This window comes from Ascidia mentula, chromosome 2 (assembly GCF_947561715.1).
Source record: "Ascidia mentula chromosome 2, kaAscMent1.1, whole genome shotgun sequence".
Taxonomy (NCBI): domain Eukaryota; kingdom Metazoa; phylum Chordata; class Ascidiacea; order Phlebobranchia; family Ascidiidae; genus Ascidia; species Ascidia mentula.
This window is the reverse complement of record NC_138567.1, coordinates 16,698,142-16,718,383: the sequence shown is the minus strand read 5'-3', so window position 1 is coordinate 16,718,383 and position 20,242 is coordinate 16,698,142. Positions and strand designations below refer to the sequence as shown.

Sequence of the window (20,242 nt, the reverse complement as noted above, 5' to 3'; positions counted from 1 at the left end):
ATTCCTCACCAGTAAGTTAGATATAAACAAAGTTCAGAAAAAATATTTTTTGGATTTTTCACCATATTTGAGAAAAAATGTTAAATTTCAATGGGCTGTTACATAAAAACAACTATCCCTGGGCAAGAATTGAAATTTTTCCCCGACCCCACATTACATTGGTGTGTTCCACACCAAAAATCTAACTATTACACTATATAATTGGGCCGTAAGTATTTCATTTGCAACCATACCCCAAAACAAGCAATTTTCACTAGTTTGGAAAAAGTTGAAAAAGGTCCTATCAGTGAAAGGCAAAAAAAACTATCGAACAACTGTAAGTATTTTTTCCGTTCACAGCAAGCTGAAAGTTGCCTTGATACAGCATGGGGCTTCCCCTTTCATTTGCGATACTGGTAACCGCTTTAATTTATATTCACGAAATGGGAAGTGTTTGAAAATTGTCATTTTTGCTCAAAAATCCCGGATTCTAGAGCCAGTTCATCCAAAATGGTCCGGAGTGGAAAGAGTTAACCTAAACCTTATGTATCTTTATTTTTTCTGTTAAATTAGTTATATTTGACCGTCGTCATTTCGGCGAACTAAAAAAAAATCCACGAAAATTAGTTTACGCATGAATGAACACAGCTTAATTCAAATTTCTCTGAAATAATAACATCGTGATTCAGAAATGTAACTAACTAATCATCCGCAAAACAACAATACAATCAAAGGAAATTGACAGCATAATGAATTTTTTTCACAAATGAGAGCAACATGGACCAGATCTATACCAATATTACATACAAAAAGCAACTGTTTATGTAGGCCAAAAATCAATCTCTTTCCGGGCCAAGGATTTCCTATAATTTTGCACAGGGCTTGCCTAGAGCATGCAGGTGAAGGTGATATAAGTCAAAATACCAACCGGCTCCACAATTCCCAGCGAAATGGACTCAAACAAAGGTAATTGTGTGTGACGTCATAGAGGCTGCTTGTGAGCGCAATGGCGGCAGAGATATCTTGACAAAAAGCGAAAATTCAAACACTTTTCGGGCCATAGGATTTCCTACCATTTTACACAGGGCTTGCCTAGAGCATGCAGGTGAAGGTGATATAAGTTAAAATACCAACCAGCTCCACAATTCCCAGCGAAATGGAAGTAACGGCCCCTCACTAAATAGTAAATATCTAGGTCCGCTAGGTCCGCTAGGTCCGCTAGGTCCGCTAGGTCCGCTAGGTCCGCTAGGTCCGCTAGGTCCGCTAGGTCCGCTAGGTCCGCTAGGTCCGCTAGGTCCGCTAGGTCCGCTAGGTCCGCTAGGTCCGCTAGGTCCGCTAGGTCCGCTAGGTCCGCTAGGTCCGCTAGGTCCGCTAGGTCCGCTAGGTCCGCTAGGTCCGCTAGGTCCGCTAGGTCCGCTAGGTCCGCTAGGTCCGCTAGGTCCGCTAGGTCCGCTAGGTCCGCTAGGTCCGCTAGGTCCGCTAGGTCCGCTAGGTCCGCTTGGATATAGCGGACTTGCAGTATTAGAAGGTTGAATGTAGCGTACTTGTAGTATTAGAAGGTTGAATACAGCGCACCTGTAGTACTAGAAGGGACCTAGCGCACCTAGCGGACCTGTAGTATTAGAAGCTACCGCTTTCTACGCGCTAAACCCTTTCAAGCTATATCAAAATATCTGATATATTTTTGAAACATGAAAAAATATCGATTTTTCATTTAATAACTTTTTTTAACGTTATGGCCTAACTTTCAATTTACAACCAAACGAAAGCTCGAAAATCAAGCTCTCCAAAAATATTAAACATGCCTCATTGAGCTGCCGCTGTACGAGTCGAATACAGTTCAACCCCATTGTAAAACACGGTTTAGGGGGTGGTCCGGTGCATACTTTCGCCGACAAATGTTCGTACAAACCGAGTCGCGAGCTATTTCCTGGATTTGAGTTTTGCGGCGTGTAGGCTACTGACTACAAACCGTTGACTTATCCAGAGCCTCAGTACACTCCACAGAAATACCGAAAGACTGTCTTTATAACTGCACAGCTTGATCTACAAGTTCGGGCATACCGCACAACGGTTACCAACCTCAGTTTCGAGACAATCCTTGTGGTGTTGCCAGGGCTACCATAATTTGTACACTCCCCGACTCTATCGGCTCATTTTCCTCATGGTAATGTGAACATCTTCGGTCCGCACCCACCTTCACGTGGTAATATTTATTTCCTTACAATAGTCGACCAATTTACGAGATTGCATGAATTTGTTTCTACTATCACCAGCTCCTACATTTGCCCGGGCATTACCACTGGGTTTCGGACTTTGGTGAGCTATAAATTATAAGGAAAATTCGATTTCCTTATAATTTATCTACGTGTTCAAAAATGTCTACTTGTCATCAGTGGTTATAATTGTTTTATGATTGTGTTGTTTTGATGGATGTTTTTTGTAATGTAGAGGTTAAAGTTCATGCTTTGTCGAGTCTTGTATCGATATCGCGCGTTTCACCTCTGCAGTTGAAAACATATTCTGGACTTGTTCCGAGCACGCAGACAAAAATATAATAGTTAGTTACTATGCCAACCAGGGCCCATAAAAGCTGCACTTATATACGATTATTCCTTACATCACAACTACAAACAATCGTTTACAATATTGTGACATTACTGTAAAACTGCAGAATCATTGACAACCGGATTTAGCGACTTGTTAAATCTATAAAAAAAACTCGCTGCAACCGAGGTTTTGGGGCGAGAATGGTATTTTGAAGACACAAAATTTATCTGCACATATGCAACAAAATATTAAGACATGAGTACGTATTTCAGAAACAAGTCTAACTTAAGAGTACGATAATGCACTCTCTTTGTTCGATTAACCACCAGGCAAACAAGACACTTACTTTACGACAAAATCCTGGTCAACTAAATAACTTTGTGATTTAGGTTCAAAATTAAAGAAATCTAGCAGGCAACTTGCATCGAAAGTTAAGTTTGACTTAAGAAACAAACACGACTTCAATGAAAAGATGTTGGATTTGGAGCTATATTCTTTTACGTTTTCTCCCATATTCGTGTTAAGCGCAATACATGAATAGTTTCAGGATACAAGTCGCCTTAGAGGCTAAAAAACAGAGTTTTGACGGTGACAGACTCTCGATCGACATCTAGCGTTAAAAGTCGTTCATTGTGTGCAGACACGTTTACCTGTGCGAGTTTTATAACTGTGAGCTATTGTTACATCTGCAAATTACGGATAGTTTTTGAATGCCTACAATTTCTAATTTGCGAGAAAAGGGTTTTCCTGGCCAGGATATACTGAGTTCGAATCCCGATGAGAACAAAAATGTGAATCGTAGAGAAGTCAAGTGAGGTTACTTTCAGAAACTACTTTATTAAAATCAATATTTTGACTTTTACGAATATCGTTTCAATGAATGAGTGAGATCCAATTATTAATGTTGAGTTTACTTTTAATTGGATATTAGCAACAAGGTTTAAACTACTATTTGATGTGAGTTTTGTGACAACAAATCGAACAAAAGTGTTTCAACCAACGGTTAACTATGTGGAATTTGATTTCGCTCCACGTGGTCGTCTGTGCAGGTTGAGAAAACAAACGTCATTTCCCTTAGAATGTTGTTTGCATGGCCAGTGGCTTACGTCACCCAGAAGATTAGAATAATCACATGACCGTAGCATTTCGCTAAAAGCAAAGCATGGTTGGTGTAAACGAATCATTTTCTAAGTGATGCGGCTAATGTAACATGTATTTCTTTTTTGTCACTACTTAAGTAAAAACAGAAACTATTACATGAAACCGTATAATCGTGTGCTTTGTTCAAGGACTTTAGTAACTTATTTTATTTTATTTTTGGCAAACAAAGATATCAAACATAAAATGAATTACCCTACCACTTTGAAACATGATGACTACGTTTCCGGTTCCATAAGGGATCACGCAATTAGTCGAGTACCTGGAATTGCCAGAAACTATGCACAACGAATGACTGACAAAGGATACTCACAGATAAATAAGTTAAGAATACGCAAAATCAACATTATGATAATTTATTTTTTTTCAGGCTACAGATTTGTACCGTGTATATCTTGATGGAAGAAATCAACAACAATTTGTTGGATTTATGAAGCGTGAGTTTGGCATGAGATCTGACTATGCCCAAAACGCTTATCGTGATTATGATAGTTGGTATGACAACTTTCAATAAATTTGAAAATCACCAGTTTTCAAATCTGCTGTTGATAAACTGAATAAAATGTTGACCGCGTGTTGTTTTAGAAAGGTTTACTTTAACATTGTGTGTAAAGAAATGAATGGTTTAAGTAAATATCAGTATTGATGACTAAAACTAAGATCAACAAGTTCACGTTGCACTGCAACTTTCCCACGAAAAAGATTCTAAATCGCCGATTGGAAACGTTTTCTTGAAATAAAACAATTCAACAAAAATTTAAACACACGTTAGTATTTTTAGGTTTTAAAGCAAATAATCACACAAATATTTAATAATTTTGCCATGATGTGGTATGAAGATGCATTGATACGAAGCATTAGAAAGGAAAAAAAATTTAAAGAATTTTCAATTTAATTAAATACCTCAAATCCTAAAACGAATAAATAAAATACGTCGAACAAAAGTTTCAACCAAATCGCCGGAAGAATTCGCAGATTTTTATCAGTTCGCATATGCATGCGCGCAAAATATCTAATGGTGAAAACAAAAATAAAAATGTTAAACAAAAGTTTCCATTCAACGGCTGATGGTAGAGAAATTGGTTTCGCAGGATCGTATAACACGTGTACGAACGTTTTGAGTTACAATTGACTGGGAGAAGAACAAAAGTTTCCATCAAACGCTTGTTGATCGAGAGCTTAGGTTTGCTGGGTGATCATTGTTGCGTCATAAAGAAGACATTTTCAAAAATCGATGAAGCGGCAACTTCTTTTGTTAAGAGTTTCTAACCCAGGAACTTGTTTGAAGCACCAGGGAAAAGATAGCAAAACGGTCATTCGAATGTAAACAACATCATGTGGACCTGAATTTTGCAACGGCTAAATGAAAACTTTCAAAGTAACTCAAGGGCCGCAATATAAGTGTCAACAAACAAATGCGGATAAAGTGTTGCTGCTGACTAAAAAGAAATTTCCATCCAATTGTCGGTGGTAAAGAAATTGGTTTCGTTGATCGAGAGTTTGGTTTTGTTGGGTGATGATTGTTGCGTCACAAAGAAGACATTTTTAACATTCGCTCAAGCGGTAACTTTACCTGTTTGAGGTAAAAACCTGGCTTGTTTGTCGCAAAGACTAATTTACAAATAAACAATGGCGCACAACAACCCTAGCAATTGAACGCACTATAGTATTTTTAGGTTTTAAAGCAAATAATCTCACAATTTTTAATAATTTTGCCGTGATATGGTATGAAGATGCATTGCCACGAAGCATTAAGTGAATCTGTGAACTTGAAACGGGAGTTACACTTTTTAAACAGAAATGAAAAAAAATTTCAAATGATTATCTTAACAGTATCGAAGCGTGAAATCAAATGTATGCATAATTTTTTACTTATAAACTGGTCAACGACAACTATTAAATTATATACCACAAATCTAAAAAAGAATACATGAATTAAGTCGAATAAAAAGTTTTCACTGAATGGCCGAAAGAATTCGTAGATGTTCGTCAGTCCGCATATGTATGCGCATAAAATTTAGTCTAGTGTCTTCAGGTTGCCGTTTAACACTGGTTTATTTGGACTTTACACAAGTTTTTCGAAGTGTTTAAATTACATTAACTGTGTATGTATGTTGTTTTTGAACCTGATGTTTATAGACCGCACCCTCTTACCAGATGTTGTCAATTCTTTACCTATGAATAAGTTTCACAACTTTAATAACGTTTGTGGAATTCCCTTATACACTGAACCGCGTTCTCTTGCCAAACTTTTGTTTCGCGACTCAAAAATACAAACACTTATTTTGCCGTCCCAGAGCAAAGTAAAATTTTTGTCGTTTGATGATTCAAAAAGATTAATTGGATGAATATTTTATCACAAACCAATGTTGGTGCTGACGAGAAGGATTTAAGTTAAACAAAAATTTTCATCCAATGGTAATTGGTTTCGCTTGATACATTTCTGTAGCAAGTATACAAAGTTTCACAAATGGCTTTCCTGTATATTAATAGTATCTAATGGTGAAAACAAAAATAAGAAAGTTTAACAAAAGTTTCCATTCAACGGCTGATGGTAGAGAAATTGGTTTCGCAGGATTATAGTACACGTGTACGAACGTTTTGAGTTACAATTGACTGGGAGAAGAACAAAAGTTTCCACCAAACGCTCGTTGAGTTTTGCTGGGTGATGATTGTTGCGTCACAAAGAAGACATTTTTAACATTCGCTCAAGCGGTAACTTTACCTGTTTGAGGTAAAAACCTGGCTTGTTTGTCGCAAAGACTAATTTACAAATAAACAATGGCACACAATAACCCTAGCAATTGCAAAAGCTGATATATGCCAGAAGAGATTACTACAGTTTTCTGCCTCAAAACCTGGCATCGATAGTTTTCCCACTTATGAATCAATGCATGGTGATGGCACGTTAGCCGCGTACTTCAAATGGCACAAGAAGCCCAAGCGGATCACGTGTGTAAGATCACTGACTTCTACGCGGTGCCCAAGTTGTCAGTTTGCAGCATGTCAAATGGACGATCTGCAATTTTATTCAATATTGTTTATTCGATATCCATGAGGATTATGCCGTGACTGATGTATAAATTATACATAAATATCAGGTCTTCTGACTTTATCACTTTATGCATTTCTAGTTTGTTTCCGCCCAACAGCAGTAAACCAATTTGCTTGAAAATTAATTTTAGTGACTGTTAGAACCTGCAATGGAACATGATGAGTTTATTAGCATCACAATTTAGGGACTTTCCAATTCCCAACTTCCACGGATTGGTGAGACCAGGTTCAAATTGGTAAAAAGAGATTTCTAAAAGTGCCTTAGTTGAAAATAAAAGTAAAAAGGTCATTATGTTTCAGGTTTGTCCGGTACGTTGATTGGATTTACGAATTATGAATCTGACGTTCTTCTGGTGAAAAACAACAAATATACACCTTTTGTTTAAAAAAGATTGTATTTTCTGACGTTTCATTTTCAAAGTTATCAACTCCAAATATTTTGCACCCAGGTAGCGAATTTACATATTAATAATTTTCCACAACCAACCGTTTTGCCAAAATTGTTTCTTGTTTTAATACTTTTGCTTCCTTCCAATTGATACGGTGGTCGGTGTCAAGCATGTGGGCACATAGAGCAGATTTATTGGGTTCCATATTGCGTATGGATGCCTTCCTTGTGAACATTACAATGGAACAGATTGTGCAAACCGCTCTTGCTTCCTTCAAAACACCCCCGCGACTTTGGCTCCTCTATGTCGATGACACGTACGTCATCATAGCAAAAGACGAGGTCGCAGGATTTCATGATCACATAAACAACATCGAACCTTCTATCAAGTTTGCCCAGAAAACACAACACAACCATAGTCTGTCATTTTTGGACGTAAACGTCACTGCAAAACCGGACGGGAAACTTACCACATCCATTTTTTACAAGCCTACACACACACTAACCGCTACTTACAATACACCTCACACCATCCGAAACATCAAAAACTCATTGTGACCAGAACCTTATATAACAGAACGATTACACATATTGGCGATCCACACACTCTGAGGGTTGAACGCAAACACATTCGGAATGTCCTAAAACTAAACAAATTTCCCACCAACCTAAATCTCACACCCCACACGCACAACAAACCCACACAAACATACACAACATTCACTTCCATACCTTATGTACAGGGACTTTCTGAGCGGATCTCAAGAATACTCAACGCCACTGGCATAAAAGTTGCAATGAAACCGGTATGCACTTTAGAAAACATATTTCCCAAACCGAAAGACCGTATTTCCATGCTTCAGATGACCGGTGTAGTTTACTTAATACCTTGTCTTGATTGTAACACTGTGTATATTGGCCGGACTAAGCGCAATTTAAAGTCTCATATTAAAGAACACAAGGCAGCCATACGCAATATGGAACCCAATAAATCTGCCCTATGTGCCCACATGCTTGACACCGACCACCGTATCAATTGGAAGGAAGCAAAAGTATTAAAACAAGAAACAATTTTGGCAAAACGGTTGGTTGTGGAAAATTATTATGTTAATTCACTACCTGATGTTTTAAATCGAAACGATGGAAAAGTACTTTCGCCCGTGTTCCGCAATTTCGCCCGTAACAATTCGTGACTTTTGTTTCCCATGTTTGGCCGTTTGACCCATGATCGATGTTGTCCATTGAATTATGTCCCGCTGTGTTTTAGCTGTTACGCCCTTTTGTTCATTTTCGTCGCATAATTTCTTTGCCCTGTGGGTTCGCTTCACTACTGTGTTTGCTTTATTCTCTGTGAAGAAGCCCAGTACAGGCGAAACGTCAGAAAATACAATCTTTTTTAAACAAAAGGTGTATATTTGTTGTTTTTCACCAGAAGAACGTCAGATTCATAATTCATTATGATACCTGGTGGTCAAAACCTATTTTCAGTTTTCAATTGGATTAACACCGTGGAATGTGATACAGCAGTTTTGCTTAGAAGAGAAATGGGAAAAAGGGTAAAAAAGGAAAAAAATAAATGGTTTCAGTACTAAATGTAAAACTTCACTAAAAATTCTGTAAAATGTCCGTTTTGTTTCACCTGGATTAATAATGTATTTGTTGGGAGTAGGATGATAACTATTTTATTTCGGGGATGTGTTCAAAACTTGTAAATATAAAGCCAAGCACATCAACTTGTTTATGAACACAGGGTATAATTTTAAAAACTAATTATTTTAGTTCCATTTTATACGGCGTGTCTCCTTCCAAATTTTTTTGCAAAACGCTGATAATACTAACAGGCTTAAATGAAAAAAAATTGTTTAATAAAAGAAACAATTGCCGCAAATTTATTTTTTGTCGAAATGGCTGCACGACCGGATAATGCTGATAAGGAATCAAACAAAAACCGGATAAACTACGTCTTGCCTAACATTTTTTTGTCCCCCGAAAAGTCATCCGGGTTGGTCTATTTCCAATAATGTAGGAAATAAACTGGGTTTGTTCCAAGCACTCAGGCAAAAATATAGTAGGTTACTATGCCAACCATGGCTTGTTAAAAAACAGTTAAAGTATCAAACTACACTTACGTACGACTATTCCTTACATCACAATTACAAACAATTGTTTACAATATTGTGGCATAACTGCGAAACTACAGAATCATGAACAACCGGGTTTGGCGACTTGTTAAATCTATAACAAAATAATTCACTGCAACCGAGGTTTAGGGGCGAGAATGGTGAGACGACAGGTCATCCGTATCTTAAAGACACAAAATGCAACAAAATATTTAGGCATGAGTACGTATTTCAGAAACAAGTCTAACTTAAGAGTACGATGACGCATCCTCTTTGTTAGATTAACCACTAGGCAAACAAGACACTTACTTTATGGCAAAATCCTGGTCAACTAAATAACTTTGTGCTTTAGGTTCTGAATTAAAGAAATCTAACAGCCAACTCGCATCGAAAGTTAAGTTTGACTAAAAAACATGACTTTAATAAAAAGATGTTGGATTTGGGGATATCTTTTCTTTAATGTATTTTCCCTTATTCGTGTTGATATACATGTATATTTTCAGGTTGTTAGCCTTAGAGGCTGCATAACAGCGTTTTGCCGGTGACAGACCGTGCTTACTCGCGATCGCCATCTAGCGTGAAAAGTTGTTCAAGATTTTGAACGTAGTCATTGTGTGCAGACACGTTTACCTGTGCGAGTTTTATAACTGTAAGCTGTTTTTACCTCTGCAAATTACGGATAGGTTTTACTGCCTGTGAATTTCTTTTACTGCCTGTGGACATTTCGTTAAAAGCAAAGCATGGTTGGTGTAAACGAGTCATTTTCTGGGTGATACAGTTAATGTAACGCGTATTTCTTTTTTGTCATTGCTTAAGTAAAAACAGAAACTATTACATGAAACCGTATAATCTTGTGCTTTGTTCAAGGACTTTAGTAACTTATTTTATTTTTGGCAAACAAAGATATTTAATTGCATCACAAAGATATCAAACATAAAATGAAATGAATTACCCTACCACTTTGCTGCTTGTCAAATGGACGATCTGCAATTTTATTCAATATTGTTTATTCGATATTCATGAGGATTATGCCGTGACTGATGTACAAATTATACATAAATATAAGGTCTCCTGACTTTATCACTTTAGGCATTTCAAGTTTGTTTCTGCCCAACAGCAGTAAACCAATTTGCTTGAAAATTAATTTTAGTGACTATTAGAACCTGCAATGGAACATGATGAGTTTATTAGCATCACAATTAAGGGACTTTCCTATTCTCAACTTCCACGGATTGGTGAGACCAGGTTTAAATTGGCTAAAAAATATTTCTAAAAATGCCTTAGTTGAAAATAAAAGTAAAAACGTCATTATGTTTCAGGCTTGTACGGTACGTTAATTGGAATTACGAATTATGAATCTGACGTTCTTCTGGTGAAAAACAACAAATATACACCTTTTGTTCAAAAAAGATTGTATTTTCTGACGTTTCGCCTGTACGTACGACTAGGCTTCTTCAGAGAATAAAGCAAACACAGTAGTGAAGCAAACCCACGGGCAAAGAAATTATACAACGAAGAAGAACAAAAGGGCGTAACAGCTAAAACACAGCCAGAAATAAATCAATGGACAACATCGATCACAAGTCAAACGGCCAAACATGGGAAACAAAAGTCACGAATTGTTACGGGCGAAATTGCGGAACACGGGCGAAAGTATTTTTCCATTGTTCCGATTCAAAACATTAGGTATCGAATTAATGTAATAATTTTCCACAACCAACCGGTTTGCCAAAATTGTTTCTTGTTTTAATACTTTTGCTTCCTTCCAATTAATACGGTGGTCGGTGTCAAGCATGTGGGCACATAAAACATATTTATTGGGTTCCATATTGCGTATGGCTGCCTTGTGATCATTACAATGGAACAGATTGTGCAAAAAGTTTTCAATTGGATTTACACCGTGGAATGTGATACAGCAGTTTTGCCTAGAAGAGAAATGGGAAAAAGGGTAAAAAAGGAAAAAAATAAATGGTTTCAGTACTAAATGTAAAACTTCACTAAAAATTCTATAAAATGTCCGTTTTGTTTCACCTGGATTTAATGATGTATTTGTTGGGAGTTGGGTGATAGCTATTTTATTTCGGGGATGTGTTTAAATCTTGTTAATATAAAGGATCGCTAAAGGCCAAGCACATCAACTTGTTTATGAACACAGGGTATAATTTTAAAAACTAATTATTTTAGTTCAGACGCCTCCATTTCATACGGCGTGTCTCCTTCCAATTTTTTTGCAAAACGCTGATAATACTAACAGGCTTAAATGAAAAAAAATTGTTTAATAAAAGAAACAATTGCCGCAAATTTATTTTTTGTCGAAATGGCTGCACGACCGGATAATGCTGACAAGAAATCAAAGAAAACCGGATAAACTACGTCTTGCCTAACATTTTTTTGTCCCCCGAAAAGTCATCCGGGTTGGTCTCTTTCCAATAATATAGGTAATAAACTGGGTTATTTGTTCCAAGCACTCAGGCAAAAATATAGTAGGTTACTACAGAATCATTAACAACCAGGTTTGGCGACTTGTTAAATCTATAAAAAAAAACAACGAAATATTTGACGGTGGTCATTTTTCAAACAAGCACGAAATTTTGCACAGACTCTTTTTGTGCATCTATGCAGTACTTGCGATAATTTGACAGATAGTGTATTGCGAAAATGTTCTGAACCGACGACTGTAACGTCTGCACCGGTGTCTGTCCTAAAATGCATTGGTTTGCCATTAACCTTTAGCCATACCGTTGGTGTGCAGGAACAGTTTGTTTTATTGCTTGTGCTTATTTTGTGAAATTTGATTACTTTGCGAATACGTGCGCAACTGGGATTTTGGGTTAATTCACTTCTCTCTCTTCGCCAGATGGGTTATCTCGAACATATGGAAAATCGGCTTTAGTTTCAATAATCACATCGACATTTTTCATAATCCTGTCGAATTCATTATTTTTTGTAATCTCAGTAACCGTATATATATATATATCGATGGCCGTAAGCCACAAACGGAGACGAAGCGAGAAAACGGACTAAGCGAGAGAACTAAGACAAAAGCAATTGAAATATCGCTCTGGACGCTGCATTTTAACGTTGTATGTTTTGAACAAGGTATGTTTGTTTATCGTTTTTTTGTTTGGATTAAAAGTTGCAAAGGTAGTTCTTGGTAGATGTTTTAAATACTCTCAGGAGTCAAATAGACGGAGTGTTTTTGTTCTGCAAACCGAGGTACCTGCAGGTGCATCTAACGCAAAGTTAGTTTAACATAACCTACAAATGTTTCAGAGTCATTCCAGCTTGCCTGTTGAACACAATTAGTTGCCCGTTCCTTGTACAATCTTTGGTAATAATGCCCCCTCCTTCCGCAATTAAAGCAGTTTCTTTGTGCTGCGGGACAGGTGTGTCGCCCTTGAGGAAAAGACCACAATTTGGACAATTAGGCGGCTGCTTCCTGAATCTGGAAAAGTTCATTCGTCGCACCGCATCAACTACTCCAGGTTGATTTGACACATGTAGTCAAGCTTGTTTCATATTTTATAAACTCTTTGCACAGCTTTGGCCAATGTCAGTTTGGAATCGCGAAAACAATATTATGATAATATATTTTATTTCAGGCTACAGATTTGTACAGGGTATATCTTGATTCAAGAGATCAACAAAATTGTGCATTTTTTCCCAGGATAAAAAGAAAATATTTAGTTATCGTTGAAAACTCTATTTTCGACGGCTAGAAATTGTCAAAGAACGTTCAGTTTCAATCGCGTGAGTTTAAAACTTTTACAAACTGCTTTCGACCCGACTGGAAAGGAAAAATAAAACAACAAAGTAGTTTTATTTGTTCTTGAAAAATAAGTGCTTTTGGTAAAACAATCTCGGAGCAGAGAAATTTTGCATAACCATTTTTTAAAATCAATGTAAACAATTCTGTGTGCCACAGAAGTTTCGAAATGCCTCAGACAAATTATAAAAACAATGAATAAACTTTTGCAGAGTGATAGACTTGTGTTCAAAGTGTAGTAAAAAAACGAGATTCACGTGCACAAAAATCAAAGTTCATCAACCATCGAGCACGATTAAGCAGATTAGGATTTTAGTATAAACCCAAATTGGCAATTCAATGTCTTGTTGCATTTTTCGTTTACTTTATCATTCAATGAAATAAATCAATCATATTTGCAACCTTTTATCATATGATGACGTCAGAAACTAAATATTTGTCCAACCGTGTCTTTGCAAACGGAGAGGAAACGTTTTATTTTCCCCAAAACCAAGCTTTATGATTTAAAATTAAACAACTGCTTGGGTCTTTGACCTGATTTTATCTTTCCCTGCCTGTGTAAAACTACATTGTGTTGCAAAAAAATACTTTATGTTGTGAACACATCCAGCCAATGACTCAGCACATTCATCGGTCAAGCCTATGTTCCAGGAAAGATCTAGAAACCCCATCTAAACAAATGACAAAATGAAAGCCTGGGAACTCAAAACATAAAAACAAATTATGAAATTAAATGAAAGTACGTTGTCATAATTATGTTACAAATATTAACTGATGCAAGTGTGTTTTGTTTGGAAATTTTTGCGAAGTGTTCAAGCAAAGCAAACATTTGATGTTATTTTGATGGAAGCTTCTATGTCTAAGATTTTAATGTTTAATTTCTTTTACACAACATTTATGTCAACCAAAATCACTCAATTGCGTCATATTTAAAAAAAAAACTGTGCTGGACTTTAAAGTCGCACGCGATATAATTAAGGTTGGGAACCACTGTGCTACAAGGACAAACTGCTTGTTCATATTTCTATTATTCTTGAACGATAATATAAAGAATATACGTTTAGTCGGTTGAGCCTTACCGGATCTTCCAACTTTTCTATGTTCTCTGAAAGATGTTTGGCACCAACACTTGTCAGTTTGCAATTACTCAGGTGCACATTTTTGATATTTTTGATGCATCTTCCCACGGCAGCTGCCCCAATGTCCCCTATGTCGTTGTCAGATAAGCCAAGTCTCTTCAGCTGAATAAATAGGTAAACATTTAAGAAATAATTTATTTATGTTGTCGACGATAATCGATAAATTTAAAAGCTATTGCACAAGAAAATGCTCAAGGAAAGGGGAGATTCTGCTTTCTTTTGTTCATAGTTTGCTCGATGTTTAACTTCAAAAAGACTTGGCGTGAATCTAGAGTTCAAAATATCCTTCCCATGCAATAGACGTAAAACCAACGAAAATATCCACAAAATAGTCAGACTTGTTCAACATCGGGTTTAATGTCTACACTTTATAATATCTAGTAATCCGATAGAACTTGGGTGAAAAACAGAAACAAAACGTCTTAAACCGTCGGACAATCCTTTGAAACAAAACATGCAAATACCGTTTCTAGGCTGTCGTGGGGTAAGGACACCGATTTCAAACATACTGAATCTGGACAGCCCAGTAGACTAATCTTGCTCTAGGCCAGGGGTTCCCAACCAGTGGCACGTAAAGGTTTTTCAGGTGGTACGCGGGCACCTTTCCGTAATTTGCGGATCTAGTTCGAATTGAAAAAGTCGTAAGTGATCTCAAAATGCTTGATACTTCATCCCCTCGGTTACTTTGTAATACTCAACTACGTGGTACGCGTCGAAATTGTTTTTACCTCCAAGTGGTACGCAACCACAAAAAGGTTGGGAATCACTGCTCTAGGCGGACATACAAAAGGTTGGCAAACGTCCGGCAAGGGCTTTGCTGTACTTCCAGTTACATTGTATTGTATTGTATAGGAACCTAATATTCTTCCAAGTTAAAATAGAAATTATTGCTCCTAGATGGGACAATACACAGCAAGGATTTAATGAGCTTGCTGGAAGATCTTATATTCTACAGGGGGCATAAACAGACGTGGGAGGTTGCTAAGGCAATTATTCAGCAACTAACTTTGGTGCTATTGTGTGAAGGAGAGATAACATTGAACCACAATAGATGGGATACTTAAACAATTGATTTATCTGCAAAATCCAGTTGCATTTTTGTTGCTTTTTTGCCGCAAATTATGTCCAACAGGGAGGGATCAAATGCCCTCAGTGGTCAATAATTCACCTGTCCGGCGACCGATTTTGACCAGAATCCGTAGATGAGGGGTGGATCTTTCACAAAACCACAAATGAATGGGAATCAAAACCCCACTAAAACGGCCCGAAACTCGCTTAAATTCGCCTTATGCATATGTGCTCACGGAACCGAAAAATTAACCTAGGCGTATCCAGGATTTTTGGAGGGGGGTCCAATATTTTTGGGAATTTCCCGATTTTTAGGTGTAAACCAAGGTTAATTGTGGTCGAGAAAAGCAAAATACGAACGTCTGTGTTGGCGCCAATCGTTACATAAACGGTGGCTTCCTGGCTTGCGCAATTGTGTAACGCTATGGTGTACTCGATGCGAGTTTTAGCGGTAGTGCTTGCGCCGTAGTTTTATTACTACTACTTACAAAAAAAGGCTAGAATATATTTGTAACCAAAAGGGATCAAATGTGGGTTTACGTTATCAAGAAAACATACAAATTAAAACTATTTTCCTAGCATGATAGCGCTAACAGTTGTTTTCAATATGCGTAATATTGGCAACGTGTCACGCAAGTAAACCACTTGCCATTACAGCAACGTGACCACTAAAAAACAATGTTTCTTCCTTAGACTGACGAAAAATGACCCGTGTTTCGTAACAATGCTCCCTGTTTGGAAACAATGGCGCATGCTAGCACATACGATTTTTAGGTCAACGGAAAAGAAAATTTCTGGTTTTCACGCGAATTTTGACAAAAAAATACATTAGTGTTTGTTTAGCTACAAAAACAGACCAAAATATTTTTCAAAGGGGGGGGGGGGGTCCGGACCCCTCGGACCCTCCCTCGATACGCCCATGCCTACGCATCACTGGTTGCTTTGTGACCTCATGTGACAGAGGATACATTACAAGGTGGGCATTTCGGGGAAGCTCATTTTAATTGAAAAACAGATATGCGTCCTCCAGTGCGTCTGTTTGGTATATTGGGTAAAACGTATATTGTATTCATTCATCACTGAAGGCCCCCACAATTAAATAGTTTACACTTACCGGATTCTGCAAAGAGCATATGCTGCCAGACAGATGTTCGGCACCAACACTTGTTAGGTCGCATTTACTCAGGTCTAATTCTTCATTGTTTTCGATGCAATTTGCAACCGAAGCTGTCCCGCTGTCTCCAATCGGGTTGTCAGATAATTCGAGTTTCTTCAGCTGAAAAAGAACATTTTTATGTTTAAGGCTGTGTGAGTATCATTAATGTTTCGAACAAATATTGATGGCTTTCAATTGCTTCATTGTGAAAAATTTGGGATTAAAATCCAGGTTTACGGTTTCGCAAAATAATTTGTTGTCCTACCTGTAAAGACAAGTTATTCTCCAAAGCTATTTTACAAATTTAGAAACTTAATGATTTATTTCATTCCAAGTCTGGGGTTTTCATGCGGCAAGTTAAACGATGAAGTTTGTTGTACTGTCACCAGAGTGTTTTGAAATGTCGAGGTAAGCACGAAACATAATTGTTTGAAAGTCATAACGCACACGATAGAGTTTTTTTGCCCCATTCTTTGTAAATGTAGCAACGTTATAAGTAAATCGTATTCCTTTTCAGTCGAACTTTTTTTTATTTCAGATCGATGACAATCCTGCCTATAGATTATTTAACTGGAAAACAAACTCGGTGAATCTACTTGCAACTAACTGGTTTTCCAATCGTCGCCTTTTCTTATCATCTCTATAGGCCTGTGAGAAGCCCCGCTGTCTTCGGACTGCTGGAAAGGTTAAGCCCCTTCAGCCGAATCAATAAAAAAGTCAAACTTAGTGCGAGTAACAATAAATAATCTACAGTTCCAAACGACTTTTTCACATGGAGAAAACCTTGTGTAATTTCAGTGTACGATTTATGTAAGATTTTGTGAAAATGTTTTAAGCCGACATTTCAAACGTATCTGTGTTCATCATCAATGTTATTGTTGAATGACTGAGACAGACAAAACCATTAAGAAAATGGCAGACAAAACCATTAAAAATAGGACAGACAAAACCATTAAAAAAATTCATACAAAGTGTTTCTTTTACCGAGATTGCAATTCTTCGTATGACTATTCGAAATTAAAACGGAAACTGCTTCCATCCCTAAGCTTAATGCTTGTCTTCAAAATTTGTGTCCTGGTGCATCTCGAAGATCATTACACCAAACTAGGAGTGCACCACACATCAAAACATCATTAATTCACAAAACGATTTCGAAAAATTCATTGAAAATTTTATGGAATACAACTACTTTCACGCGACAACCCAGTGCAGTCTCTATCCAGCACGGGTCCTTAATCGTACAATAGTTTTTAACCAACAATTTGATGTCATTACCACACACAAAAGGTCACGCAAATGTTTGGCACAGGATGGATGGTGAACAACTTTTTCATTCATGGCTAAGGGGTGTTTGACATTTAACGCACAATAAAAACAGACACATCATGCTCACCGGATTCTGTAACAGTTTAATGTTATGGGACAGATATTGAGCACCAACACTTGTCAGTTTGCATCCACTCAGGTCAACATCTTCAATGTTATGAATGCATTTTGCAACCAAAGCTGCTCCACTGTCACCTATCGGATTGCCGGATAGGTCGAGCTTCTTCACCTGCATAGATTGTGGCTATAAAGTAACTGTCAATAGCAATAAAGTACCTCAGCGTTAATATAAGTTCTATTTACATTCTCTTATACATACCACATTTAAAAATCAAAAAATATAACTTAGTAATCATCAGTCAGCATAGGCGTCGATTTTTCAACGTTTTGCAAAATATTAAGGGTGACATTTCCAGGTTTTAGAAACACAAAAAAAACATTTCGTCGGTCGTATCGCCTTAAACATAGGCAAACGACGCAAAACCCGTTTCGCGTCACTTTGTTTTTTATCGAATCATGTTGTTGTAGCACTAAAATACTTTAATTACGGACCCCCTTTCTTAAAGCAGCTCATTTTTGTATCACTGGATCTATGACATACAAATCTATTACGCAACAATGCCGATTCTTACCATTATGCTGCAACAACTGCTGCGCTGAGTAACAATCCAAGAGACACTTGTGTTTGTCATGATTGTGCCAATGATAATAGCTGTACAGGTCGTTTGAAACTAGCTTAACATATAGTATAATGTATGTGGTTTTTCTGGCAATAATTTTTAATTTAAACGAAATCTAGGAGTGACAATACATGTGTTGTCACCCCTGTTTGTTTGTGAGGGGTGACATGTCACCCCAGTCACCCCTAAATTGACGCCTATGCCAGTCAGCCATCATGATACTGGGAGTTATCACAAGACAAGAAAAGTTTTTCTACTACGTGAAATACAGTGAATAATTAATTGAATTGCACAAAAAATATGATCAGACTTCTGCATTTTTTCTCTACACTACGAAACGATTTATGTGCATTGCTCTCCGGTTGCAAAGGTGCTACAATTCCCACAAATATATGCCCAATATTTATTGATAAACAAAACACAGCAAATCTATGACAATGAAAAAAAGATTTAACCACAGCTTCAGTTGTCACAAGAATTTGTTTGACTGTGCTTGATATAATTAAGGTTGGGAAGAACAAATTCATTGTTTTTATTTTTATTATGCTTGAAAAGCAAAATAAAGAATATGTGGTTAGTTAGTTAGTTAGTTAATGCTTACCAGATTTTCCAACTTTTCTATGCTCTTCGAAAGATGTTCGGCACCAACACTTGTCAGTTTGCATACCCTCAGATCTACATCTTCAATGTTATGAATGCATTTTGCAACCAAAGCTGCCCCACTGTCACCTATCGGATTGCCGGATAGGTTGAGCTTCTTCACCTGAATAGATTGTGGCTATAAAGCAACTGTCAATAGCAATAATGTAACCCAGCGTTAATATTAGTTCTATTTACAAGCTCTATACATACCACATTTGAAGATGAAAAAATATAACTTAGTAATCATCAGTCAGCCATCACGATACTGGGAGTTATCACAAGACAACAAATGTTTTTTTCCACATAAAATACAGTGAATAATTAATTGAATGGCACAAAAATTACGATCAGACTTCTGCATTTTTTCTCTACACTACAAAACGATTTATGTGCATTGCTCTCCGGTTGCAAAAGTGCTACAATTCCTACAAATATATGCCCAATATTTATTGAAAAACAAAGCACAATGATACAAATCTATGACAATGAAAAAAAAAATTTAATTACAACTACAGTTGTCATAAGAATTTGTTTGACTGTGCTTGATATAATTAAGGTTGGGAAGAACAAATTAATTGTTCATATTTTTATTATGCTTGAAAAGCAGAATAAAGAATATGTGGATAGTTAGTTAGTTAATGCTTACCAGATTTTCCAACTTTTCTATGCTCTTCGAAAGATGTTCAGCACCAACACTTGTCAGGTTGCAATTACTCAGACCAACATCTTTAATGTTGCGTATGCAATTAGCTACAAACGCTGCCCCACTGTCTCCAATCGGGTTGTCAGACAGGTCAAGCTTCTTCAGCTAAACACATTTTCAACTGAAAAAAGTGAGAGTGACATTAACTAAGAACTGTTTGTATACTTTCGTTTTAGCTTTAGTTCCAAACCAAAATGCACGATTGTTTTATTTTAAACAACACTTTGTATCGTCCCACGGAATATAGGACCTAACTAATATTTCCCTTAGTTTTGGTGTTAAATATTCATCACCATAAGCTGTACATTCCATTGTCCTATGCTTTCTTCGTGTGATATTGATACCAAGTGCACATTAAAAAGCTTCCTACGTTTGTTTGCTTCGTGTATTAGTACAAGTAAGAGGCCGAGTTGCTGAGCAAACCTTCAGATTCAAACATGGAGTGGCCATACTTTGACTGGATTATTTGGACTATTACTTTATGCCTTATTATATACCTTTTACTCAACAAAA

The 20,242-nt window shown here is 37.0% G+C and overlaps 1 protein-coding gene across 45 annotated transcripts in view; it reads right to left on the bottom strand.

The window, feature by feature from the left end:
* Positions 1-20,242, bottom strand: part of LOC145890420 (protein NLRC5-like) — a 327,828-nt gene that overhangs the window by 200,018 nt on the left and 107,568 nt on the right. For 32 of the 45 annotated variants that reach the window (XR_014399557.1, XM_082981421.1, XM_082981434.1 and 29 more), the window contains exons 2-6: positions 19,673-19,834; positions 18,986-19,147; positions 17,772-17,933; positions 16,337-16,498; positions 14,095-14,256 (exon numbers count right to left, since the gene is read on the bottom strand). Coding sequence is in view for 44 of the 45 variants with exons in the window: in XM_082981421.1 (XP_082837547.1) it covers positions 14,095-14,256; positions 16,337-16,498; positions 17,772-17,933; positions 18,986-19,147; positions 19,673-19,834 (810 nt within the window). In the remaining variant the exon portion in view is untranslated. The remainder of the gene's footprint in view (positions 1-14,094; positions 14,257-16,336; positions 16,499-17,771; positions 17,934-18,985; positions 19,148-19,672; positions 19,835-20,242) is intronic. The other 13 variants (XM_082981428.1, XM_082981438.1, XM_082981448.1 and 10 more) reach the window with 7 other exon arrangements.